General features: G+C 42.1%; 2 protein-coding genes across 2 annotated transcripts in view; one reads left to right on the forward strand and one right to left on the reverse strand.

Moving 5' to 3' along the window:
• The first annotated feature begins 363 nt into the window (after nt 1-363).
• On the forward strand, nt 364-4,864 carry LOC139149367 (C-type lectin mannose-binding isoform-like). The gene is made up of 4 exons (XM_070721090.1): nt 364-530; nt 646-973; nt 2,709-2,779; nt 4,645-4,864. The coding sequence occupies exons 1-4, from the start codon at nt 413-415 to the stop codon at nt 4,650-4,652; spliced, it is 525 nt and encodes a 174-aa protein (XP_070577191.1). The 5' UTR covers nt 364-412; the 3' UTR covers nt 4,653-4,864.
• A 485-nt stretch (nt 4,865-5,349) lies between these two features.
• Nucleotides 5,350-27,701, reverse strand: part of LOC139149364 (cytoplasmic dynein 1 heavy chain 1-like) — a 73,777-nt gene continuing 51,425 nt past the window's right edge. The window contains exons 75-91 of the mRNA XM_070721088.1: nt 27,482-27,514; nt 25,390-25,465; nt 24,739-25,011; nt 24,285-24,345; nt 23,782-23,905; nt 23,331-23,444; nt 22,900-23,070; nt 22,048-22,271; nt 21,596-21,699; nt 21,234-21,412; nt 20,781-20,849; nt 20,070-20,193; nt 17,871-18,013; nt 17,153-17,263; nt 16,744-16,807; nt 16,369-16,465; nt 5,350-6,511 (exon numbers count right to left, since the gene is read on the reverse strand). Of these exons, the coding sequence (XP_070577189.1) occupies nt 6,340-6,511; nt 16,369-16,465; nt 16,744-16,807; nt 17,153-17,263; nt 17,871-18,013; nt 20,070-20,193; nt 20,781-20,849; nt 21,234-21,412; nt 21,596-21,699; nt 22,048-22,271; nt 22,900-23,070; nt 23,331-23,444; nt 23,782-23,905; nt 24,285-24,345; nt 24,739-25,011; nt 25,390-25,465; nt 27,482-27,514 (2,139 nt within the window). The 3' untranslated portion in view covers nt 5,350-6,339. The remainder of the gene's footprint in view (nt 6,512-16,368; nt 16,466-16,743; nt 16,808-17,152; nt 17,264-17,870; nt 18,014-20,069; nt 20,194-20,780; nt 20,850-21,233; nt 21,413-21,595; nt 21,700-22,047; nt 22,272-22,899; nt 23,071-23,330; nt 23,445-23,781; nt 23,906-24,284; nt 24,346-24,738; nt 25,012-25,389; nt 25,466-27,481; nt 27,515-27,701) is intronic.

Consider the following 27,701-nt stretch of genomic DNA (forward strand, 5'->3'; position numbering starts at 1 on the left):
CGTGTTTTTGTTGAATGGGATCGATTACATTTTTTTCAGGAACTGCGGTTTTAATTTTCATGTTATAATCTTTTCACGTCTGATTATGCATGACCTGGGCACTTAATCCAGGGTCTGGTTGTGTTATCTATCAACAATGACCTTATAAAAACTTCCAAAATTATTACAAATTTAATATTTTCCGCGGCTATTAAACATCAAGCCTTGAACCGACGCGGTTTGTAGCAAGTGAAAATAATTCATAGATTGCTGAGTATTGTCAAATTGGAATACTACAGATGAAATGAATAGCACGGTATTTGTTAAAATCGGATAATGTGTTACAATAAATTTAATGATAATTGAGACACATTAGTCAGACGACATTGTCAATCGTGGACCAAACATTATAAAAGCATGTTAACCTCTCTGTATGTTATTGAATAGCTTCAGATCTAACGGAAACCTCAGTAGACGTTATTGCAACGCAGCCATGCTCTTTTTAACAAGTCTAACGTTGGTTTTCTTTTGTCTTGGTGGCTCGTCCGCATGTAAGTATAACACTATTTTTACAAGTTATGAAATTAGTTAATGCGCATAATTGTCAAAAAAAGCAAATTTTGTCCGCTTTCTGAAGAGCCAAACTTTTCAAATATGTTGTTACAGTTATGTGTTCTGGATATGACTACGAGTTATTCCTTGAGGCGAAAAATTGGGAAAATGCAAAACTCGCTTGTGAGCAGGACGGCGGCCAGTTGGCCTCCATCACGGATAGAAAAGTGCAGGTGGGAATTCAGGATTACCTCAACGAGATACTGGCCGGCACTACCGTGAAGAGTGTTTGGATGGGGCTCAACGATCGAGATGAAGAAGGCACTTATGTCTGGGAAGAGGGCTCCGAATTGCTGGAAGGCGATTTCACCTTCTGGGCTTCTGGTGAGCCAAATGACAATGACAACAGAAACGAAAATGGGCAGGACTGTGGAGGTTTATGGTAAGTGACTGACTGTCCATATTATAATACAAGCATCAGTGTAAAGATATGTGTCTTCCTTCCGGCTATATATTGCTTTAGTATCATTGTTACTCACTTAGGGACCGTTCAGTTATTACGACCTGGGGGGCGGCAAAATCTTGTCGCCGGTGTTCAAAAAAATATAGACCCCCCCTGCATTTTTCGCGAAAAAAATGATGACCCCCCTTTTGTCAGACGAAAAAATTTGATGACATCCCCCCCCCCCCCCCCCCCCCCCCCCCCCGCTGAAAAATAACCAAAACCCATATGTCAAATTTACCCGCACGGTTTGGATTTGAACTCCGGTACGCGGCGCACTTTATTCCTGTAGCAGAGATGCCAGTGCACAAACTTCTCAGCCACATCCATGCAAACGTCTGTTAATTAGGACGACTGTAAGGCAATTTTGAACTTTATTTCCATAGACAACTTATGTCCATGGACATTGTATAAAGTTAACTTTATTGGAGTGGTTCGCCAAAGCCAGCCCTCTGGTTAAGAGGGTTATGGGCCATTACGTAAAGTCAACTTTATTCTAGTGGGCAACCAAAGGTGGCCCGCTGGTGAAAAGAGGGTCGATCATGGCCATTGCACGAAGTAAACTTTACTGAACTGAAGGCGTCCGGCCGTTAAGATGGTCATGGGGTATTACAATAAAGTCAATTTATTGTAGTGGGCCGCCCCAGGCGGCCCACTACAATAAATTAAGAGGGTCATGGGTAATACATTAAGTATATTTATAGTAGTGGGCCGCCCATAAAGAGGGTCGATCATGGCAATGCCATAAAAGTGAACTTTATTGTAGGTATTATGTTTTTGAAAATGTGGTGACCCCCCCTTTCCTACCAGTGAAAAAGTGATGACCCCCTTCGCGGATTCCAAAATTATGATGACCCCCCCCCCCCGGATTTTGCCGCCACCCCCCGTCGTAAAAACTACAAGTTCTTTTCGCAGATGTGCGGTTTTGATGTTCACGGCATGTATTTATCAGCAATGTTTTTTATGTAAAGAGAAGTTAAAACTGTCTGTTCAACCAAATTGCGGACTCCAACTCATGACTACTACCCTTTAAATTAATAATATAACAGTTTAAGAGAATAACAATATCACCCTTGAGTATACATCATCGACCTAACTGCCGTTGAGGCATGAGAAATTGGTTCACAGAGAATTACCCCTACACATTTACTCATATGACCCTGACCCTATCCCTTTCTCTAGCCCCTACCAAACCAGCGGGTTCGAGATGCCTATACAGCTTATCTGCCCTAGTACTGAGATATTCATTACAATATGTGCACCACTTGTCCATGTCTGTAACTCAATCTGTCATAGGATTTTACCCTTTAAAATATTACATCTAGTACTAAATTTACTGGGACCATTTTCTTGTTTTGCTTGCAAAGTAACCACACTACATTTGTACATTATTAAACACGATTGGAACTAATTTGGGATTGGATCTTCATATTTTTCAACTTTCTCAAAAGCGTTCGGTGCCCTACAGCTGAATGTTGCAATATTACAAATTACTCATAAAAAAGCGCGTAACTTAAAAGAAAAGCAGATGAGATTACATTTGCAGATTGAATCGATATTTCTTAACCATCCAACTGTCCTAAATTAGTTCCAATCTTTTTGATTGTGAATCTTTCTTTATCGGGTACATGGTCAGTTTTTAAAATTAAAGTATGGGGTTTTCTATTCCATTCAGGAGACTTCGTGGTTGGCGCTGGGATGACGGCTACTGTCACCTACAACGACCATACCTTTGCCAGTACAGCTGTAAGTCTATTCTAAGATACCTTTTCATTATCAATTTCGAACTAGCCTAGACCCTACTCGTCGTTTACTGCCTCCGTAAACACTCCTGTGGACGAAGGATGAAAGCGACGAATAGGGTCTAGGCTAATCTTTGCTGCGGATCCGTTGCCCTGCCTGGCCCCCTGGCTGTTTGTCTGTAAATCTTGCTTTTTTATAAAGAATGTCATGTATTTTGTGTAAATACCCTCTTGAAACCCCATTGTTGTTATAATTATGGTTATTAATAAATTATAATTATGATCAATATTCAGTCTACGGCGTAAGTTACTACTTTGTAGTGACTTTCGCCGTAGACTGAACATGGGTAATGGTGTCACTTGTATATTTTTCCATAGATTATGAACTAAATAAGGGTTTCCAAAGGGTTGTATACGTAAGCAGGTCACAATGTGTAAAATATGATTTTATTAATCATGATCATAATTTATTAATAATCACAATTATAACATCAAGGGGGTTTCCAGAAGGTATTTACACAAAATAGACTACATTGTTTGTAAAAAAGCAAGATTATATTATTCTGTAACATTTATATTAATAATTTATTGAAATTCGTAATTAATTTTTGATCACAACAGGCAAAATCAACACAAATAATGTGTAATTAGCCTGTGTTGGGATGCGGTGAAGCCAAAGCCGGACACTCTCTATACACAAGACAGTGAAACATGAAGTACACACTGACATAAATTAACCAAGATATGCACGAGTATTCCAGAAAGTCGAACACAGTGCTTTGCCTAGCTCTTATCCAGAGCTGAAGTTACATTCCAGTGTGCCATTTGTTTAGTGTGACTTTGTAACCTTTTTGTGACAAAAATAGTCAAATTCCTGAACAGTAGGCTTATAAGCCCATAGCCTACTAAAATGAAGACATGGCAGACGATAATAAATTACAATGAAACCCCACTATTAAAATGCAGCTTTTAACATGAGCGCACAAAACATTGAGTTGGAAATGATATCTGAGAAAACTGAATTTCAGGGATGTTTGACAGTCAAACGACGATATATTAAACAAGTCAAAAATTTATTGCAACCCACAGCCCACAACCAACAGCCTCCCACCAAACTGTACAACGCTGGGAACACACAGCATCGTACGCAGGGCTAGTAATAAAGCGTGAAATACTTCAGTATGAAACATTAAATGTTGCTATTGGTGGCAGCTCCAGAGACCACGGAAGCCTAGTCCCTGGCCTTTGCCTTTGGATAATTTTAGCCTACGGAGTATGGGCGAAGGCCAAAATATTCCAGTGAGGGACTAGGCTTAGACCACTGCGGCTGAACTATATCGAGCAAGGTTGATCAAACACATCAAACATAATTTTTCAATAACCTCCCTGGAAACAATTGGTTTTTATTGTCCTACTGGACAGGCAAATTTTGTTTCTTACAGTTGACAAGCAGCGATTTTTAGAAACTCTCCAGCTTCTCCAAGACATCAAATGGTTCACCCTTATGCCTATCTTTTCAATCTGGGTTATTGGTTCCAGCAATACTTGTCAAACTCTAAAGGGGGAATTAATTCCTCACTGGGACAACATTCAATATATAATTTTAATACGTGTGAAAGCAGTACTTTAATTCCCTCCAAATAATTCAAAATCAAACCTTGAAATTAAGGAAAGGGGATTTGGGCGGCAATTTCCCCTTGATGAATCATCCTGAATGAAATGCTGGTGATATTGATTTGCATGATGAAAGCATATGGATGCACTAGAAAGTATCACACTTATTGAAGATATTGTAAAATATATTCAATATTTGTGCTTTCTTCTAATGGATGGTTCATTAAAGCATCTTTTTTTTTCTCTTGTGCCAAGTATGTTGATTACAAGTTTTGAAGACAGACAAGTTCATGATCACAGCAGATGTGACTTAGAAGTATGATGAGACCCATTTTGCTGCATAAGGACAGGAGAAAATCAAAATCAGACTAACGCAGTGAACTCTTGCCACACAATTTTCCATAGGAACATTCTTTGAATTGCTGCATTGTAGTTAAAATCACAACTGAGAATTAAACGCAAAATAATGATTGCAGTCCTCATGTCTTTAAGCTTTCTATGCATCACTGTGATGTGTTTCTTTCAAAGTTCATGATCTTCAACATCGTGGTAATCTACCCTGATTGACAGAAAGGCCACTCTTACTACTCTTCAAATAGCACCTCTCTCTATTACAGCAAACTTGGCCAACAGATAAATCATATAAAAAATATCAATGTAACTGGCTTTGGATCACATGTCAATTGAAAATACAATTTTGTCAGTGTAACCATTCATTTATAAGTCTTGAATGTCTGATGTAGTACACAGCCATCACTTTGTTTGGGTAGGGGGAGTTACTTGACATGCCTGTAGCTACAGCCAGGAAAACACTGGTGAACTTGGTAAGTGCAAGTAATGTTCTGTATTAGATCATTGCATATACTAGTAGTTAACCTTGGAAACACACAAGTCACAGACAGAATGAGTGTTCAGGGAAGTTGACAGATTCTCCATGAATACATTAAAGAAACCACACCATTGTTTTATGATTCTAAGTCTACATTATTTTATTTCACCACAATACTACACCAACAAATGACAATACACTGCAATTATTAAGATACTCTCTAGCTGTGAAATATACTTATAGGAGGACAACGAGAGAGGCCTATCATTAATGTATCTCCTGAAATTTTCAACAAATCTGATGGTATTCTACACTCTTAGTGAGTCACTGATATGAGTTAATAATACAGACCATCTGTAAGGCCGAAGATCTGTTGACAGAAATGACAGGCCTTGAAACTGCTTAAAAGGGTGTGAAGTACACAGTCACTGATAAGATTCTTCCTTACAAAGTGGAGTTTTTCTATGTGCTAACACATTGTCATTGACTTCTGCAATATTTTGCAATAAATATTAAGTTGGTGAATAGTTTCCAAACTCAGAAATAGACAATCTAGAGACTGCCCAAACAGGTTAATGTTGTTTTGTTATTATGCAAATTTGTCATAAAATATGACGGAGAATAATTGAGCATTTTCAGTAAATTAGTTAGATTTGAATGAGAACAAAAATCAGCAGTGTTTTATTGCAACAGTATCTATTCACTACTTTTATAATAGATATTCTGGTTTATATGTACTATTATATCCCATAGTCCATTTCACCGTTAATGAGCTTAAACTGGCTGAAAATTTCGAGATGACAAAATGACACTGTCGGATCATTTATTTTTCTAATACTAATAGTTTTACAGATATTATACCAACCATACTACAACAAAATGTATTAAATCTATTTATGAAACAATTTTGTACTTTTAATACTTAATCAAATATCACATCCATGACTATCTAAATATTATATGTATCTTGCTGAGTTTTTATGCTCTACATAATTCACAGACTACAATCTTCTATTTCATAATTGCCTGTTCACACACTAAAAAAAAAGTCTGAAATTTGACAAAATCATTTGGATGACTTCACTGCAGATCTTGATTTACTTGAGAGAGATTTTTCAGATTTACTGGAAGGCGCCGGAGCAAAGCAGAGCAACTCCACGCTCGTAGAAAGTATTGGCCTTGACATCTTTGGCTGGGGTCAGGTTGACTGTGAACAGCAGATCAGCCCTGGTGTGATTCAGATAAACTGGCAGGTTGATAGTTCCGTCTGTTGGACTCTTATCACTTCCAACCCTATTTTGAACAGGTGAAAATTGTAAATAACATTTTTTTAGATTTACTAGTTTTGGCTATTTTTAAAATTTTTCACGATTGATGTTTGCTTGATAAATTTTAATCTTGCTAATTTGTTTAGTTCTCAAGCAGCATCACTATTTTTATACTACCATTACACAGTCAGGCTACACCATTTAGTAATATGGTAACATCTCTACTGTCCTGTGACAGAACTGCACTGATATGCACTGTGAAACTGTAGTACCCTGACCAGAAAGCTGTTGTAACACTCTAAGTACATTGCGCAACAAGGACAGATATGCGGACTCTCCAATGACTGAAAGTTTGAGGAAAGTTTGAAAAAAGTTTAAGTCTTTCACTTTGTCGGTGAATACTCCCTAAATGGCTTACTAGCTGTGCCAGAGGCTAATGTGTAAGAGGAATATATCTGACATATATCTGATCCTAGCCAGACAGTCATCAAGCACACACACTGATCCTGACCAGACAGTCATCAAGCACACACACTTATCCTGACCAGACAGTCATCAAGCACACACACTGATCCTAGCCAGACAGTCATCAAGCACACACACTGATCCTAGCCAGACAGTCATCAAGCACACACACTGATCCTGACCAGACAGTCATCAAGCACACACACTGATCCTGACCAGACAGTCATCAAGCACACAAACTTATCCTGACCAGACAGTCATCAAGCACACACACTGATCCTGACCAGACAGTCATCAAGCACACACACTGATCCTGACCAGACAGTCATCAAGCACACACACTGATCCTAGCCAGACAGTCATCAAGCACACACACTGATCCTGACCAGACAGTCATCAAACACACACACTGATCCTGACCAGACAGTCATCAAGCACACACACTGATCCAGACCAGACAGTCATCAAGCACACACACTGATCCTGACCAGACAGTCATCAAGCACACACACTGATCCTGACCAGACAGTCATCAAGCACACACACTGATCCTGACCAGACAGTCATCAAGCACACACACTGATCCTGACCAGACAGTCATCAAGCACAAACACTGATCCTGACCAGACAGTCATCAAGCACACACACTGATCCTGACCAGACAGTCATCAAGCACACACTGACCACACAGTCATCAAGCACACACACTGATCCTGACCATACAGTCATCAAGCACACACACTGATCCTGACCAGACAGTCATCAAGCACACACACTGATCCTGACCAGACAGTCATCAAACACACACACTGATCCTGACCAGACAGTCATCAAGCACACACACTGATCCTAGCCAGACAGTCATCAAACACACACACTGATCCTAGCCAGACAGTCATCAAGCACACACACTGATCCTGACCAGACAGTCATCAAGCACACACACTGATCCTGACCAGACAGTCATCAAGCACACACACTGATCCTGACCAGACAGTCATCAAGCACACACACTGATCCTGACCAGACAGTCATCAAGCACACACACTGATCCTGACCAGACAGTCATCAAGCACACACACTGATCCTGACCAGACAGTCATCAAGCACACACACTGATCCTGACCAGACAGTCATCAAGCACACACACTGATCCTGACCAGACAGTCATCAAGCACACACACTGATCCTGACCAGACAGTCATCAAGCACACACACTGATCCTGACCAGACAGTCATCAAGCACACACACTGATCCTACCAGACAGTCATCAAGCACAAACACTGATCCTAACCAGACAGTCATCAAGCACACACACTGATCCTGACCAGACAGTCATCAAGCACAAACACTGATCCTGACCAGACAGTCATCAAGCACACACACTGATCCTGACCAGACAGTCATCAAGCACACACACTGATCCTGACCAGACAGTCATCAAGCACACACACTGATCCTGACCAGACAGTCATCAAGCACACACACTGATCCTGACCACACAGTCATCAAGCACACACACTGATCCTGACCAGACAGTCATCAAGCACACACACTGATCCTGACCAGACAGTCATCAAACACACACACTGATCCTGACCAGACAGTCATCAAGCACACACACTGATCCTGACCAGACAGTCATCAAGCACACACACTGATCCTGACCAGACAGTCATCAAGCACACACACTGATCCTGACCAGACAGTCATCAAGCACACAACACTGATCCTGACCAGACAGTCATCAAGCACACACACTGATCCTGACCAGACAGTCATCAAGCACACACACTGATCCTGACCAGACAGTCATCAAGCACACACACTGATCCTGACCAGACAGTCATCAAGCACACACACTGATCCTGACCAGACAGTCATCAAGCACACACACTGATCCTGACCAGACAGTCATCAAGCACAACACTGATCCTGACCAGACAGTCATCAAGCACACACACTGATCCTGACCAGACAGTCATCAAGCACAAACACTGATCCTGACCAGACAGTCATCAAGCACAAACACTGATCCTGACCAGACAGTCATCAAGCACACACACTGATCCTGACCAGACAGTCATCAAGCACACACACTGATCCTGACCAGACAGTCATCAAGCACACACACTGATCCTGACCAGACAGTCATCAAGCACACACACTGATCCTGACCAGACAGTCATCAAGCACACACACTGATCCTGACCAGACAGTCATCAAGCACACACACTGATCCTGACCAGACAGTCATCAAGCACACACACTGATCCTGACCAGACAGTCATCAAGCACACACACTGATCCTAGCCAGACAGTCATCAAACACACACACTGATCCTAGCCAGACAGTCATCAAACACACACACTGATCCTGACCAGACAGTCATCAAGCACACACACTGATCCTGACCAGACAGTCATCAAGCACACACACTGATCCTGACCAGACAGTCATCAAGCACACACACTGATCCTGACCAGACAGTCATCAAGCACACACACTGATCCTAACCAGACAGCCATCAAGCACACACACTGATCCTGACCAGACAGTCATCAAGCACAACACACTGATCCTGACCAGACAGTCATCAAGCACACACACTGATCCTGACCAGACAGTCATCAAGCACACACACTGATCCTGACCAGACAGTCATCAAGCACACACACTGATCCTGACCAGACAGTCATCAAGCACACACACTGATCCTGACCAGACAGTCATCAAGCACACACACTGATCCTGACCAGACAGTCATCAAGCACAAACACTGATCCTGACCAGACAGTCATCAAGCACACACACTGATCCTGACCAGACAGTCATCAAACACACACACTGATCCTGACCAGACAGTCATCAAGCACACAACACTGATCCTGACCAGACAGTCATCAAGCACACACACTGATCCTGACCAGACAGTCATCAAGCACACACACTGATCCTGACCAGACAGTCATCAAGCACACACACTGATCCTGACCAGACAGTCATCAAGCACAAACACTGATCCTAGCCAGACAGTCATCAAGCACACACACTGATCCTGACCAGACAGTCATCAAGCACACACACTGATCCTAGCCAGACAGTCATCAAGCACACACACTGATCCTGACCAGACAGTCATCAAGCACACACACTGATCCTGACCAGACAGTCATCAACACACACACTGATCCTGCCAGACAGTCATCAAGCACACACACTGATCCTGACCAGACAGTCATCAAGCACACACACTGATCCTGACCAGACAGTCATCAAGCACACACACTGATCCTGACCAGACAGTCATCAAGCACACACACTGATCCTGACCAGACAGTCATCAAGCACACACACTGATCCTGACCAGACAGTCATCAAGCACACACACTGATCCTGACCAGACAGTCATCAAGCACACACACTGATCCTGACCAGACAGTCATCAAACACAAACACTGATCCTGACCAGACAGTCATCAAGCACAAACACTGATCCTGACCAGACAGTCATCAAGCACACACACTGATCCTGACCAGACAGTCATCAAGCACACACACTGATCCTGACCAGACAGTCATCAAGCACACACACTGATCCTGACCAGACAGTCATCAAGCACACACACTGATCCGACCAGACAGTCATCAAGCACACACACTGATCCTGACCAGACAGTCATCAAGCACACACACTGATCCTGACCAGACAGTCATCAAGCACACACACTGATCCTGACCAGACAGTCATCAAGCACACACACTGATCCTGACCAGACAGTCATCAAGCACAACACACTGATCCTGACCAGACAGTCATCAAACACACACACTGATCCTGACCAGACAGTCATCAAGCACACACACTGATCCTGACCAGACAGTCATCAAGCACACACACTGATCCTGACCAGACAGTCATCAAACACACACACCACTGATCCTCACCAACACTGTCCACACAGTCATCAAGCACACACACTGATCCTGACCAGACAGTCATCAAGCACACACACATCAAGCACAACACTGATCCTGACCAGACAGTCATCAAGCACAACACACTGATCCTGACCAGACAGTCATCAAGCACACACACTGATCCTGACCAGACAGTCATCAAGCACACACACTGATCCTGACCAGACAGTCATCAAGCACACACACTGATCCTGACCAGACAGTCATCAAGCACACACACTGATCCTGACCAGACAGTCATCAAGCACACACACTGATCCTGACCAGACAGTCATCAAGCACAACACTGATCCTGACCAGACAGACATCAACACACACACTGATCCTGACCAGACAGTCATCAAGCACACACACTGATCCTGACCAACAGTCATCAAGCACACACACTGATCCTACCAGACAGTCATCAAGCACACACACTGATCCTGACCAGACAGTCATCAAGCACACACACTGATCCTGACCAGACAGTCATCAAGCACAACACTGATCCTGACCAGACAGTCATCAAGCACACACACTGATCCTCCAGCAGTCATCAAACACACACCCTGACCAGACAGTCATCAAGCACACACACTGATCCTACCAGACAGTCATCAAGCACAAACACTGATCCTGCCAGACAGTCATCAAGCACACACACTGATCCTGACCAGACAGTCATCAAGCACAAACACTGATCCTAGCCAGACAGTCATCAAGCACACACACTGATCCTGACCAGACAGTCATCAAGCACACACACTGATCCTGACCAGACAGTCATCAAGCACACACACTGATCCTGACCAGACAGACATCAAGCACACACACTGATCCTGCCCAGACAGTCATCAAACACACACACTGATCCTGACCAGACAGTCATCAAGCACACACACTGATCCTGACCAGACAGTCATCAAGCACACACACTGATCCTAGCCAGACAGTCATCAAGCACACACACTGATCCTACCAGACAGTCATCAAGCACACACACTGATCCTAGACCAGACAGTCATCAAGCACACACACTGATCCTGACCAGACAGTCATCAAGCACACACACTGATCCTGACCAGACAGTCATCAAGCACACACACTGATCCTAGACCAGACAGTCATCAAGCACACACACTGATCCTGACCAGACAGTCATCAAGCACACACACTGATCCTGACCAGACAGTCATCAAGCACACACACTGATCCTGACCAGACAGTCATCAAGCACACACACTGATCCTGACCAGACAGTCATCAAGCACACACACTGATCCTGACCAGACAGTCATCAAGCACACACACTGATCCTGACCAGACAGTCATCAAGCACACACACTGATCCTGACCAGACAGTCATCAAGCACAAACACTGATCCTGACCAGACAGTCATCAAGCACACACACTGATCCTGACCAGACAGTCATCAAGCACAAAACTGATCCTGACCAGACAGTCATCAAGCACACACACTGATCCTGACCAGACAGTCATCAAGCACACACACTGATCCTGACCAGACAGTCATCAAGCACACACACTGATCCTGACCAGACAGTCATCAAGCACACACACTGATCCTGACCAGACAGTCATCAAGCACACACACTGATCCTAGCCAGACAGTCATCAAGCACACACACTGATCCTGACCAGACAGTCATCAAGCACACACACTGATCCTGACCAGACAGTCATCAAGCACACACACTGATCCTGACCAGACAGTCATCAAGCACACACACTGATCCTGACCAGACAGTCATCAAGCACACACACTGATCCTGACCAGACAGTCATCAAGCACACAACACTGATCCTGACCAGACAGTCATCAAGCACACACACTGATCCTGACCAGACAGTCATCAAGCACACACACTGATCCTGACCAGACAGTCATCAAGCACACACACTGATCCTGACCAGACAGTCATCAAGCACACACACTGATCCTGACCAGACAGTCATCAAGCACACACACTGATCCTGACCAGACAGTCATCAAGCACACACACTGATCCTGACCAGACAGTCATCAAGCACACACACTGATCCTGACCAGACAGTCATCAAGCACAAACACTGATCCTGACCAGACAGTCATCAAGCACACACACTGATCTGACCAGACAGTCATCAAGCACACAACACTGATCCTGACCAGACAGTCATCAAGCACACACACTGATCCTGACCAGACAGTCATCAAGCACACACACTGATCCTGACCAGACAGTCATCAAGCACACACACTGATCCTGACCAGACAGTCATCAAGCACACACAAACTGATCCTGACCAGACAGTCATCAAGCACACACACTGATCCTGACCAGACAGTCATCAAGCACACACACTTGATCCTGACCAGACAGTCATCAAGCACACACACTGATCCTGACCAGACAGTCATCAAGCACACACACTGATCCTGACCAGACAGTCATCAAACACACACACTGATCCTGACCAGACAGTCATCAAGCACACACACTGATCCTGACCAGACAGTCATCAAGCACACACACTGATCCTGACCAGACAGTCATCAAGCACACACACTGATCCTAGACCAGACAGTCATCAAACACACACACTGATCCTGACCAGACAGTCATCAAGCACACACACTGATCCTGACCAGACAGTCATCAAGCACAAACACTGATCCTGACCAGACAGTCATCAAAGCACAAACACTGATCCTGACCAGACAGTCATCAAGCACACACACTGATCCTGACCAGACAGTCATCAAGCACACACACTGATCCTGACCAGACAGTCATCAAGCACACACACTGATCCTGACCAGACAGTCATCAAACACACACACTGATCCTGACCAGACAGTCATCAAGCAAAAACACTGATCCTGACCAGACAGTAATCAAGACAACAAACCACTGATATAGCCAGACAGTCATCAAGCACACACACTGATCCTGACCAGACAGTCATCAAGCACACACACTGATCCTAGACAGACAGTCATCAAGCACACACAAACTGATCCTGACCAGACAGTCATCAAGCACACACACTGATCCTGACCAGACAGTCATCAAACACAAACACTGATCCTAGCCAGACAGTCATCAAGCACACACACTGATCCTGACCAGACAGTCATCAAGCACACACACTGATCCTGACCAGACAGTCATCAAGCACAAACACTGATCCTAGACCAGACAGTCATCAAGCACACACACTGATCCTGACCAGACAGTCATCAAACACAAACACTGATCCTGACCAGACAGTCATCAAGCACACACACTGATCCCAGCCAGACAGTCATCAAGCACACACACTGATCCTGACCAGACAGTCATCAAACACACACTGATCCTGACCAGACAGTCATCAAACACACACACTGATCCTGACCAGACAGTCATCAACACAAACTGATCCTGACCAGACAGTCATCAAGCACACACACTGATCCTGACCAGACAGTCATCAAGCACAATAACTGATCCTAGACAGACAGTCATAAAGCACACACACTGATCCTGACCAGACAGTCATCAAGCACACACACTGATCCTGACCAGACAGTCATCAAGCACAAACACCTGATCCTAGCCAGACAGTCATCAAGCACACACACTGATCCTGACCAGACAGTCATCAAGCACACACACTGATCCTGACCAGACAGTCATCAAACACACAACTGATCCTGACCAGACAGTCATCAAGCACACACACTGATCCTGACCAGACAGTCATCAAGCACACACACTGATCCTGACCAGACAGTCATCAAGCACACACACTGATCCTGACCAGACAGTCATCAAGCACACACACTGATCCTGACCAGACAGTCATCAAGCACAAACACTGATCCTGACCAGACAGTCATCAAGCACACACACTGATCCTGACCAGACAGTCATCAAGCACACACACTGATCCTGACCAGACAGTCATCAAGCACAAACACTGATCCTGACCAGACAGTCATCAAGCACACACACTGATCCTGACCAGACAGTCATCAAGCACAAACACTGATCCTGACCAGACAGTCATCAAGCACAACACTGATCCTGACCAGACAGTCATCAAACACAAACACTGATCCTGACCAGACAGTCATCAAGCACACACACTGATCCTGACCAGACAGTCATCAAGCACACACACTGATCCTGACCAGACAGTCATCAAGCACACACACTGATCCTGACCAGACAGTCATCAAGCACAAACACTGATCCTGACCAGACAGTCATCAAGCAAAAACACTGATCCTGACCAGACAGTCATCAAGCACACACACTGATCCTGACCAGACAGTAATCAAGGACAAACAAACACTGATCATAGCCAGACAGTCATCAAGCACACACACTGATCCTGACCAGACAGTCATCAAGCACACACACTGATCCTAGCCAGACAGTCATCAAGCACACACACTGATCCTGACCAGACAGTCATCAAGCACACACACTGATCCTGACCAGACAGTCATCAAACACAAACACTGATCCTAGCCAGACAGTCATCAAGCACACACACTGACCCTGACCAGACAGTCATCAAACACACACTGATCCTGACCAGACAGTCATCAAACACAAACACTGATCCTGACCAGACAGTCATCAAACACAAACACTGATCCTGACCAGACAGTCATCAAGCACACACACTGATCCTGACCAGACAGTAATCAAGCACAAACACTGATCCTAGACAGACAGTCATCAAGCACACACACTGATCCTGACCAGACAGTCATCAAGCACACACACTGATCCTAGCCAGACAGTCATCAAACACAAACACTGATCCTAGCCAGACAGTCATCAAGCACACACACTGATCCTTACCAGACAGTCATCAAGCACACACACTGATCCTGACCAGACAGTCATCAAGCACAGACACTGATCCTAGCCAGACAGTCATCAAGCACACACACTGATCCTAGCCAGACAGTCATCAAGCACACACACTGATCCTAGCCAGACAGTCATCAAGCACACACACTGATCCGAGCCAGACAGTCATCAAGCACACACACTGATCCTGACCAGACAGTCATCAAACACAAACACTGATCCTAGTCAGACAGTCATCAAGCACACACACTGATCCTGACCAGACAGTCATCAAGCACAAACACTGATCCTAGCCAGACAGTCATCAAGCACACACACTGATCCTGACCAGACAGTCATCAAGCACACACACTGATCCTGACCAGACAGTCATCAAACACACACACTGATCCTGACCAGACAGTCATCAGCACACACACTGATCCTGACCAGACAGTCATCAAGCACACACACTGATCCTGACCAGACAGTCATCAAGCACACACACTGATCCTGACCAGACAGTCATCAAGCACACACACTGATCCTGACCAGACTTATTGTGCAGTGGAGTGTAACATGTGTAACACAGCCATACCTGATCCAAGAGAAGCTAGTCGCTGGCAGTTCAGTTGATATGGTGTTGGACAGATTCAGCTTGTTGTTAGAGCAAGATGCTCCTTGCAGTCTTAGGCCTGGAACACATACAAAACAATCGGTGAAGGCCATTGGAAATTCTGATTACAGACAACAAACTCCATGAACACTATGATTGAAACAGCCCTTCAAATGTGATGCGTTTATTGTAACTTTGTAACATCAAAGAGATCTCCTTTCACATATACAAGATATTTCTTAATATTGTACAATTTTGTGTTTAGAAATCTATTAAATACAAAATTACTTTAAACCCTACCTGAACAAAAGTGAAAGCACAGAATTGCAATTGATTCTTTTAAAGCATATAACTTACCAGTGACACTGAAACTACAGTCATTCAGTTTTATTCCCTGTCCACCGCCATCGGAGATTGTAACCTGAAATGTACAAGACAATTAAATCTAATGTCACATTTGGTATACAAATCAATGGATCAAATCAATGGACACATAGTGTGCTCATTTGTTTGTATTTCAAGGCCACCGGCTGATATACAAACGGTTTCGTCACGTGAGATACAAGATACTTGTACAAAAATTAAAGAAACTACAGAAAATATTGAACTATCAACCTCTATTCAAAATACTGCAATGTACAAGTCAGCTGTTTATTTAGTTTAAGTCCAGTATCTTATCATCCAAAGCATATCAAACTTGTTCACTACTTCTCTGATTTTCTCCATTCTTGTTGATAAATTGTTGAGAAAAGTTAATGTCTCCTACCTGCATGACCAACTCTTCCAAAGACCAATTGTTAGCCTGAGCTACATACTGGCGTGTTGCCGTCACAAAGGCATCAGGTTTGAACAGACCACCTAGCCATACAGATTGATTCTGCGATGAAAAAAACAAGTCAGACAGGGGAACAAAGTTTGTTGTTTTGCAGCATCGTATCATTCATGGGGAATGCGATTAACAGTGTAAATTGCACATCAAGAACAAGCATCTTGGACAATTTGATGGAGTTGATGTCTAAGACAAAGTCTGATCTTGACAGTTCATACAGAAGACAAACCATTTATGTTCATCATAAGTCAGGTTTCTTCTTGGGGGATTTTGAGGGCCTACTCCTCTGGTTTTGAACAACTTATTCATATGTAAATGACAAATAAAGAATATATTTTGATAACAAATAAATATGCGAATTATGTATAGTTATTTAAATGTTCTCCCCTCTAATTGTCAAGGTTTTGAAGAACACTGTAATAGTTACCCTATCACGTTGAAATTTTGATATTGTCTCTTGTAAGACAATAGTTAAGGCAAATTCAACAATACAACAAGTTTGTTATCAAGTTTGAAACACTCCTCTGATGCCATCACTGCAGAGCTTTGGTTGTTCAGGTCAATATGGTTGTACCTATATGCATGAGAATACAGATCAGGAAAGTTGTTTCTCATAAAATATACAGATATGAACTGCAAAAAGTTTACTACACACCTTCAGTTCCTTGGCTCCCCCTGACAGAGTGGCAGTAGAGAGTTTTTGAAGCTGTTTGATACGAGCACTGAAATCTGATATCCACTGTATCACTGTAATGCCAGATGGTACAGTGTATCTGTTCCATGATTTGGGTAAAATGCCTGCAGCAAGAAAATTTGGCAGTTGAAGTGAATGGAGCAGATATGATAAAGAAACAAAAGGAACAGAATGATGTTGGCATCAATATATGGTCAAACTTGACCTCTAGTGCTACTTATAAATGACAGCATGGACTAAGACACATTCCTGGACTTGACATCAAACACTGATACACATATAGCTACGAATACTCTGAACTGATGAGGTCAAGTTCTTTACGTCAAAATCCTTGACCCAACAGCTTGTGCTTAAAACTTTGATCCACAGGGCTTGACAATTTTTTTTCCAGTTCACTTGTCCGTCGGCAAGTGGATTTTCAATTTCACTTGTCCTCTCAAAAATTTTACTTGTCCTCCATTTGTAATAATCAAGACCAAAATACTTGCGACGAATTCCGTAGCGGCTTTCAGGGCTTTCTTATCTTGGTAATTTTCGCCGATGTTGACGCCGATTTTTTTCAAAAGTTTGCATTGAAGTAGGCCTGCGTACGGTCTGTGTGTTCTTGGCGTTATACGGCCTCCAACACAAGAGGCCGTATAACGTCGGGAACACACAGACCTGTACGCAGGGCTAACATTGAATTTGAAGGTACATATCATACATCGGCTTCCCGTGTTTGGCAAGCATAAATGTCGTCGTAAAAAGATTGGTCAGTTTCTGTCGCTGGTCGTCGTCATTCGGTTCACGCATTGCGAGTGCATGCGATCGGATTGTTGGCAAGTGAAACCTAGCCCTGCGTACGATGCTGTGTGTTCCGCTACAGCTATTCGCCCCGCTTTGTGGTTAGCGGGGCGAATAGCTGTAGCGGAACACACAGCATCGTACGCAGGGCTAAGTGAAACCGTACTATCGGGCTCAGCGGGACCCACAAAATTTCCACAATCATTGTCCCCGTCACGATCTCATCTGCGATGTGCCAAACAGTCCAAATGCGGTTGACTAAACTCGTGAGACCTTATCGATTCAACGCGAAACATGACTCGTATCTGTCAAGAAAAGCATTTCGCTTGGTTTGGCCATGGAGGTAGTCTCTTCCTACCTCCATGCTTTGGCAATGGTGGGGTATTTGAGACACGACGTACTGAACATTTTGGAACCGTCATATTTCAACCAAGGCCACTGTGCTTTCCAAATTCCATTTCGGGAGATAACATCTACGGCGTTTTTCCTCATCATAACGCTTATGTTTAGATCTTTTGTCAGAAACATCGTTCTAATCATCACATCGAGTCGTCGATTCTCAGACGATCCCACTCACGCTGGCCCTCGTGGCGCCGTCGTAAATAATCACAATGTCGTTTCTCAGAGTTACACAATGTCCATCGTCGTAAACTACGTGCCTCTTTATGGCAACAACTTTGCTTGATTTTTGCGTAGGTCTGCGGAGCGGAAATTACGTTCTGGCTCGCGAAAATGCACAATGCCTTGTTTGCATTAGTGGAAATATTACCGTAAAATACTCATATTTACAGCGATCACTCCACAAACTATCTGCCAACAATGTTCGTCTACCTCGCGAGGCCGCATAAATGATTTTGAAGTACTGCACGGACGATTGCCAATAAGCACTACGGCATTGGGTTTTGCAATTTTTCACCTAATTTGTTGGGGCGGAGCAGTCAGCATACAACAAAGAAATGCTGTTTACGCCAAATTTTAAGCGACTTTTTAATTGGACGATGAAACAATTTCATGTCGATCATCGAAAAATTGCAACATTGTGTGAGTTGGCAAGTGAATCACAGAAGAACGTCACAATTGTATCTAAAAAAGTCAGTGATTGACATTTATTTTGTGTGAACGATAACGCAAATCGGGCGACACGTGCACAAACCGCAACTTAGGATCGCGTTGATTGCGCCAGAAGTTGTATAAACAACTTGTCCGGCGGGCGACCAGATTTTATTTTTGACTTGCCCGAACGTAAATTTCACTTGTCCCGGGCGTCGGGCGATAGGAATTGTCAAGCCCTGATCCAGTAGACAGTAGATCTTTCCCATACTCTGAACTTAGAAATCACTGACCAGTAAAACTACACAGTATCTTTTCCCAGCCTACCTTTGGCTAGATCAGCCAGCAGAGCTCTGTGGTAGTTGGTTTGTTTTTTCTTAGTCTCACACACCAACAATACTTCCTGCAAATCATGACGTATGCCCTTCAATAGCTGCGCTCCCAGATTGACCTGTAAAATTGGTAAAATGTACAACAAAGGTGTATGTATGTCAATAATTTCTGATGGATAGAACTTTTAATGTGCCATCAACACAAGTCTTGCTTTATTTCTCTGCTGTAATGGCCCCCACCCTAAAATCAGACCAATATGGTGACTTTTTCTTCAAGGGCACATCAAAGCCGGCCATGACGGAACTCAGAGTTAGAGTTAGGGTTAGTTTAAAGTTGGCATAAATAAAACACATGGTATATCCCACCTAAAAAAGGGGGCAGATTAGGGAGGGCATTGAGGAAGTCTTTCTGCTTTTTTTGTTCATCTATTGATTGATTCAACCACTTAACTACCCAGCAGAAAGTCTATTTAGAGCATAAAATACTAATTAATCCTGGGTGCTGAAGAAGGAATTAGAAATCAAATATCTTGCTCCAAGGTACAACATCACTTGTCATGGTCAAGCTGTTCAACTCATCAGAGCATGACAATTGTGGTCTGTGCCCTTGAACGAGGCACTTTTACATACACTGTATGAGAATCATCACATCACTTTGATGATAGGTGAAAAGGCCTCCAAATTCAAGGTCAATGGCAACACTCACCTCTCTCTCAAAGTATCTGAAAAGTGGATCTTTGATGTTGTCCGCAGATCTCTTCAATGTTGTCAGTGACTGAAGAGAGAAGAATATTACAACACATTAGTTGTGTCATTGCATAAAATTAAAAAAACTAAATGAAACACATATCATGTCTACTAGCAATCAACATATGTAATGTATTTCTGACTGGTCATCCTATCTATAGTTCAGTAAATAATATTTGTTGTCAGTGTTGTTTCTTTCCCTCTAATCGATATCTTTCTACCATTGTATAAGATGGAAAGGAACAATTTTATTACACAAGTGGTACATCACATCGGGTAACAGAATTAGCATGGCCACTGAGAAAGAATTCCTTCATGAACATGAAGATGAGTTAGAGATCTACCAATCATGAACAGTTTTACATCCTGAAGGCACTGGTATTAGCCAATGACAGTGTTTGTAGTGGATTACCTTGGGTATGATTGACAACCATGTCTGGGCAGACTCATACAAGGTTCTCATCCAAGCTGGTCTGCCGTCAGCTGATGGACTGGTAGGTGCCTCCTCAGAGGTTGGTGTTGTAGAGTATGCTAATTCATCATCATCCTCCAGCAATTGCATCTTCAACAGATTGGTGATCATTTCACTTCCTGGTGTTGCAAAAATAACCCATCATAATGACAGGTACATGGAGTCAAAGGTCATTTCAGTGATTAGAAGGAGAAATAAATAGCTATTCATATTCAAATGCGTTTTTTTCTTTTTCTTTGATGGCCACTCATGATCCATAAATTGTATTACTAATTTGGATGAGAGTTGGGTTGTGTGCTTACCAAGGTTTGTCAGGAGCACCTTCTCTGCATTGTTGGGTAATCCTAACCAAGATGGCGTCTGCTGATCTGGTAATTTCTCCACCCACTGCAAGAATTGTTCACGTCTGCAAGTTGAAAGTGAAATAGGAAATATTAGATGTCATGGATCCAGTAAAGAATGCATACAGTTTTTAAGAGAGACAATAAACATTTTTTGGAGTAGATGTACCAATCATATCCAGGTGTGGTGAATACTGACTGATGGGGAAGTCAAAACTGAGATCTCACATAATTACAATAGCTTGATCTGAATCAATGGCTAATTGTCTGGTAAACTGAAGCAAGTTTGCATACGGTAATTATTTCAGCACCACAATCTAGATTAAATATATAGCAAATGAATCTATACAAAATATTGTACATATTATGAACAGCTAGCTGTGACCAGATTCCCTTACAACAAAACACCTCACCTAATTCCATCAGGCATGTTAATATTCTTGCCCTTGACACCGTCAGCATCTTCCACCAATGCAAAGTCACTCTCATAACTCTTCTCAGTGAACAGATTTTTGATGAATGTTGTCAGTAGTCTCTGATCAAAGTCATTGTCAATGCGACCTCCGTAGATGCACTGTGACAGCAATGTACGGAATGCATCCCATGGCACCTTGTCTGGAGGTAGATTGCTACGACCCTGGAATGAACGGATCAGAGAAGCGTCAACCATTGAAAACTTTTTATCCCAGTATTTACAGTGGAAAAGTTTGACCTATCCACTGAGTGAAAAATTACAGCTTGAAAAAAAATTTGTCAACTGAACAAGTTTATACTACCAACTGTTTGCTTGTCCTGCAAACTTTAAAATCTGTTTTCATCCTCAAAAATTCTTGTTAACTGTCATCAAACAATACCATAGTTTGTGATCTAAATTTAAATTCTCCTAAATATTGAAGCAATGGCTATCGTTGATGGAATACATAGTAAGATAATCGGTAACATTCATCAACCCCTTTTTGCTCTAAATCCTAAAATATTGCGGTGATTCAGGATGTTCCAAAAATGGGATGGAGTACTGCATGGTTCGCCAAAAAGGGATTTTGAGGGGTGGAGCACCCCTCTGTTTGTTTGGGTTTTGTGAGTAATCTTTCCTCATGTTAATAGCCATACAAAAGAGTGCAGTATCACAACAAAACAACATGCAAAATATGCATTGTTATTTTAATTGGAGGCTCCTCAGTTTTTCAAGTTGTTTAGAACACTGAACTGAATTTTCACAGCTGTCACTTTTCCATTTCTCATCAGGATTTAGTGTTTGTTTTTACCTTTGCCACAGTTTCAATCCAAATATCAAGCGTATCACACGCACATCGCAGATCAGATTCATTGAATTCGTACTTCTTTGACCATCCAAGTGGGGCGTAGCGCAGACGTTCTTGTATGACAGCATGGAACCAGGCCAGTAAGAAGTAAAGTCTAGCACGCTCATTGGGTGCCTGTGTAGAATGTCAAAACAAATATTACATATATGTTGATGAACTTTTCTATTTATTTGACATGCAGTGTAATGTATTCACTTACGCAAAGCATAGCACTGATAATCGTTGAAATATGCAAATCTGATGACAATGACTCACTACCAACACAGGAAATCCATGGCATGTACACCTTGGCTTGTGCACTAGATGATTTCAAGGGACAATAGAAGCTGTTAATGGTGGAAAATCAAAAGATTTTGAATTTTGTGGAAGTATACCTTGCACATTCTGGCAGCTGGCACTGATGCAAATGTTCTGACCAGGTTGGCCTTGACCCCAGGTGGCGGTTCAAAGACAAATATTCTTCCAGCACGCAGTAGGTTGACTGGAATCTGTGAAAGTGAAAAGAACAGATGAAAAATCTGTCTTGAGTGCCATCAGTAAGTCAAGGTACCACATGTAAGTATATGTATCACAGGTAGGTCAAGGTCCTCTCTGTTGCTACATTGGTCAAGATTTCATTGTCTGCAGGCATGACATCTGCTCATTTTCAGGGGCATTTTGTAATCTTATTTGATTTCACAAGAACCCTGTACACCATGGGTGAATTCTTTTATTTGGAGAAGACCTGGAACATGCTCATCTTTTTGGTTTTAATACAAGCACTCCTATGAACCCAAAGCACAGCTTTGCTCTCCTCAACGACTGTTTAGTATGGTAATTCATTACCTTGGGAGTTATTTCCATGGTCAGGAAAAGCCGGAAGTTTGGATGTGGGGTAAGAGTATGTAGTTTCTTTTCCAGTTGTACCAACCACTGTGGAGCTAAATGAACGTTCTTCAACATCACCCACCTGGCAAAAAAAATGACTGGCATTAAGCAACTTGCGGAAAGCTGGCTCTGATCCCTTGTATGTCTCAAAAATTACAATTATGCTAGCTATTAACAAACTCTTACTTTATAACATCTCTATAAATTTACATTCTCATTGAATCCCTATTTTCCAGTGATGTTTGTTGGTAAATGAAGTTAACTGACAGTTTAGTGGTATTTCCTGCTATCTATAAAAATCAAAGACCAGAAACTTTCAAAAATGTTTTTCTTTCACGAGATACAGGGTCATCTCTATGAATCAGTAAACTGTGAAGATTGATTCCATGTGGAAATCTTGTCTTGCATGCTGGTTCACTGGTCAATGAACACATCCATCAATGAATCAATAGTTTCCGCACCTGCCAGCCTTAGAGGATGAATTAATGGCTTTCTCTGCCAGACTGAAACCCTCTGCAGAACCTGGAGAACAAAGAAAACAGAAATTGGGGTCAAAATAACTGTTGTCAGCTATAGTGATTTTTTCAGTGTCTTTAAATGTCAAGTCACACATGGAAAAATTATGATCCTTTAAAAACGTTTTTGAGAGAACACCACATGATGAGATAATTATTTCTGGTATATCATTAGAACACATTCAAAATATGAAATAACAACTTTTTTTAACTATGTTGTTTATTCTTCATAAAGAGGCTTAAAAATTTGTCATTTTGAGATATAAATTCTCAAGTGTTTTATATCAGACCTAAAAATTGTGATTTTCTGTTAACTACCAGTACTAAATGTTCAAAAGTGATTGACCCCCTTTGCCTTCTGTTGGAGCTGTTACATCAGCATAGAAATAAGATATCTTACCAATGGCAATGGATGTGATCTGTTTGCCTTGTTCCGCTGCCAGATCATCAACACGTCCACTGGCATCATAACCGATGACAGAACACATCAATACCGGTGTGCTTGGTTTCACCTCATTCTCAACCACAGCGGCGACGTCCAACTCACTCTCCGCAGACGACATGAAATGCTCACCAAGTATTGATGCCACAAAGATGTGAGTGGCTGCGATGAGTCGATCTGGTCGGAATGCCTGCACAACAAGGAGACGATACAGGGCCTGGCCAACTCCAGCTGTGATTTGCAATGAAAGATCAATGAAAAATTAGTTGCACGGAATATCAAGACTAATTCATTTGTCTTGCTCTGTCAAAGCTGTGCCTTGTTCAGCATTTCAAATCCCTCTATCTCACCTGCGACATGGCAGCTGTCCAAGAATTGTTGCTTTTCTCTTATTTCTTGACATAAGCATTCCCACAAGAATATTTTCAACACTTCAAAGATGTAGGGCATAAAATCTCTAAGAATTCCTGACTCTGACTTTTCTAACTTTGATACACAAACTCACAGTGACTTCTATTTTTTTTACTTTTTATAACTGAAGAAAACAAAAGCTACGCTCGAACAACACTTTTCAAACCAACGAACCAACCACGTAACCAAGAAACTTACTGAATGGTTTTGCTTCTTTCCAGCAATGTGGTACATCATGTTCAGGGGAGACTTCCACTAACCATTTGAAAAATGCCTGAAAAGGGCAGCAAATCAGAAAGATTATCAGAAAGATGACAACTTGGTGTAAGTCAGTGTTAGATACAACATGCTTTAGGCTTTAATCCCTTGTCCCATAGTCCCATTGTGTGAGTGGGTAAAGGAAAGTTGTCACCAAAAAACCTTTGGTATTAGTTGTTGTACACTGATACATGTTTAACAAATTTTAGTTTGTGTGACAGTTTTCAAGAAATAAGACAATAATCAGAATAGAATAAACTCTCTCCATAAACTTGGAGTTCAATCTGCCATCATTCTAGGCTTCCGGATATGAAATTCTACATTCATATAAAACTGACACTGGATATGTCACCTTAAATCTAGTCTCTACTGAGCATTGTTACAGCAAGCCTTGCAAGTTGTTGGGCAGCCATACTGTTGTCACAGGGAAATTGCCATGATAACAAGATTTTGCCAGTCGACTGGTGTTTAGCCATAATAAATTATGATATTAAGAATCCCCATCAGTTTTGATATAGAGCACACTTCATTATTACTCCTTGGTATTTCTTTCTTTTAAACCATTTCAACTGAACTTGACACTCTCAGTACAGCAGAATTTTGACATGAGTGGTGCTACTGGAGAACATTGTTGTGTGCCATGGGCACCAGTGAATTTTGATACACTACACATAATGATGAACTGTATGACAATGTAATATACTCATGAGCTTTGATATGTCATACTAAATGGTGAAATATGACATAGGAGGTGGTGAGCTTTGACATGTGTCATAGGAGGTGGTGAACTTCTACACGTGTCATGGAAGGTGTGAACTTTGACATGTGTGATAGGAGGTGGTGAATTTTGACATGTGTCATGTCTGTATGATTTTTGACATGTGGATTAATACATGTGTCCTGGGTACTTGTGAACTGTGATATGGACCTCGGTTACAATGAACTTTGACATGTGTCATCAGAATAGCTGACCTCTGATGTGACAATTGTGTTACAGGTACTAGTAAAGTGATGTGACATCACTATTGCAGGGAAAACAGCTATTTATTTTTGATCTTTCAAAGTTATTAGTACACACACATGTACTCATGGCTGCCCAGAAATTTGCAAGCTGCTGTTTAATATGGATTAAACTTGATATGCCCCCTTGGACCTTGGGGTAAGGTTGGGTTTACACGGGAAAACTACATTAATTTAAAAGAAGTATGGGAAGGGGTAGGCATGGGGTGTACACCCAGAAAGTCCTCACATTAATTTTAATTTAGCGGTCATCTATAAACATTCACTGCTAGATCTCTCTTGAGTTTCATGCAAGTAGAAACCACTAACACCATTTAATTTATCTGATGTACCTGTACAATCACAAATGTGACCAGGTGGTAGCATGCCTGGTTCAGAACACTACCTAGTTCAGAATGGAAGCATGTTGATACCAATCTATCTCTTTTTAGAACTTTTTACACAACTGTGACATTGGCCACCAAAGTTTTTTGCTCTTCATTCAACACATCGTCAAGTGTTATAACTTAACCCTTTCATCCCCCTGAACCTGTCTACAGGTCTTTCTATACCTTGGAATATAATAGGGTGATACCAAGATGTAGGGTGGGGTGGGGTGTGACAGGGTTACAGCTATTTTGCTACTTGACCTGTGTATGAAATACTGCACTTTGTGATGTTGGCCGATCTTAACTGCATGCACAGTATTTAAACATAATGTATAGATGATGTTGAATAGCAACCCATATACGGTCTGCATCAAAAATGTAAAAGACATAAATTTATAGTATTGATCATATGATCATGTGACCATCACATGCTTACATTCTCATGCCTCAATTCTGGGAGTGCCCAAATTTACATTTCAGAATTACAGTGAATATAATGACAAAACAAAGTGATAATATCTTTTATGTAGTGTTTCTTTGGCATGACTTCCTACCTGCAGATCACACTTGTGAATATGTACATATATCAAGAGTATACAAACTTAAAAGAATGAAATTCCTGCGATGGTATTTGATATACTAACCCCATGAGATACCGTACCAAATTCAAGATCAGGCTATCCAAATCCAAAATGAAAACAAAAAATGACAAATGCACACAGACAGAAAAGAAACAAACCGATAAAAAATAAAACAAATGAAATAAAATGCATCAATACACACAAGCAGGGCATAAGTTAGTATGCGATAGAATAAAAATGTCATGATTCGGCAAAGAGAAGAAGCAAATGCATGTTTGTTAAT

Source organism: Ptychodera flava, chromosome 14, assembly GCF_041260155.1.
Source record: "Ptychodera flava strain L36383 chromosome 14, AS_Pfla_20210202, whole genome shotgun sequence".
NCBI classification, from domain to species: domain Eukaryota; kingdom Metazoa; phylum Hemichordata; class Enteropneusta; family Ptychoderidae; genus Ptychodera; species Ptychodera flava.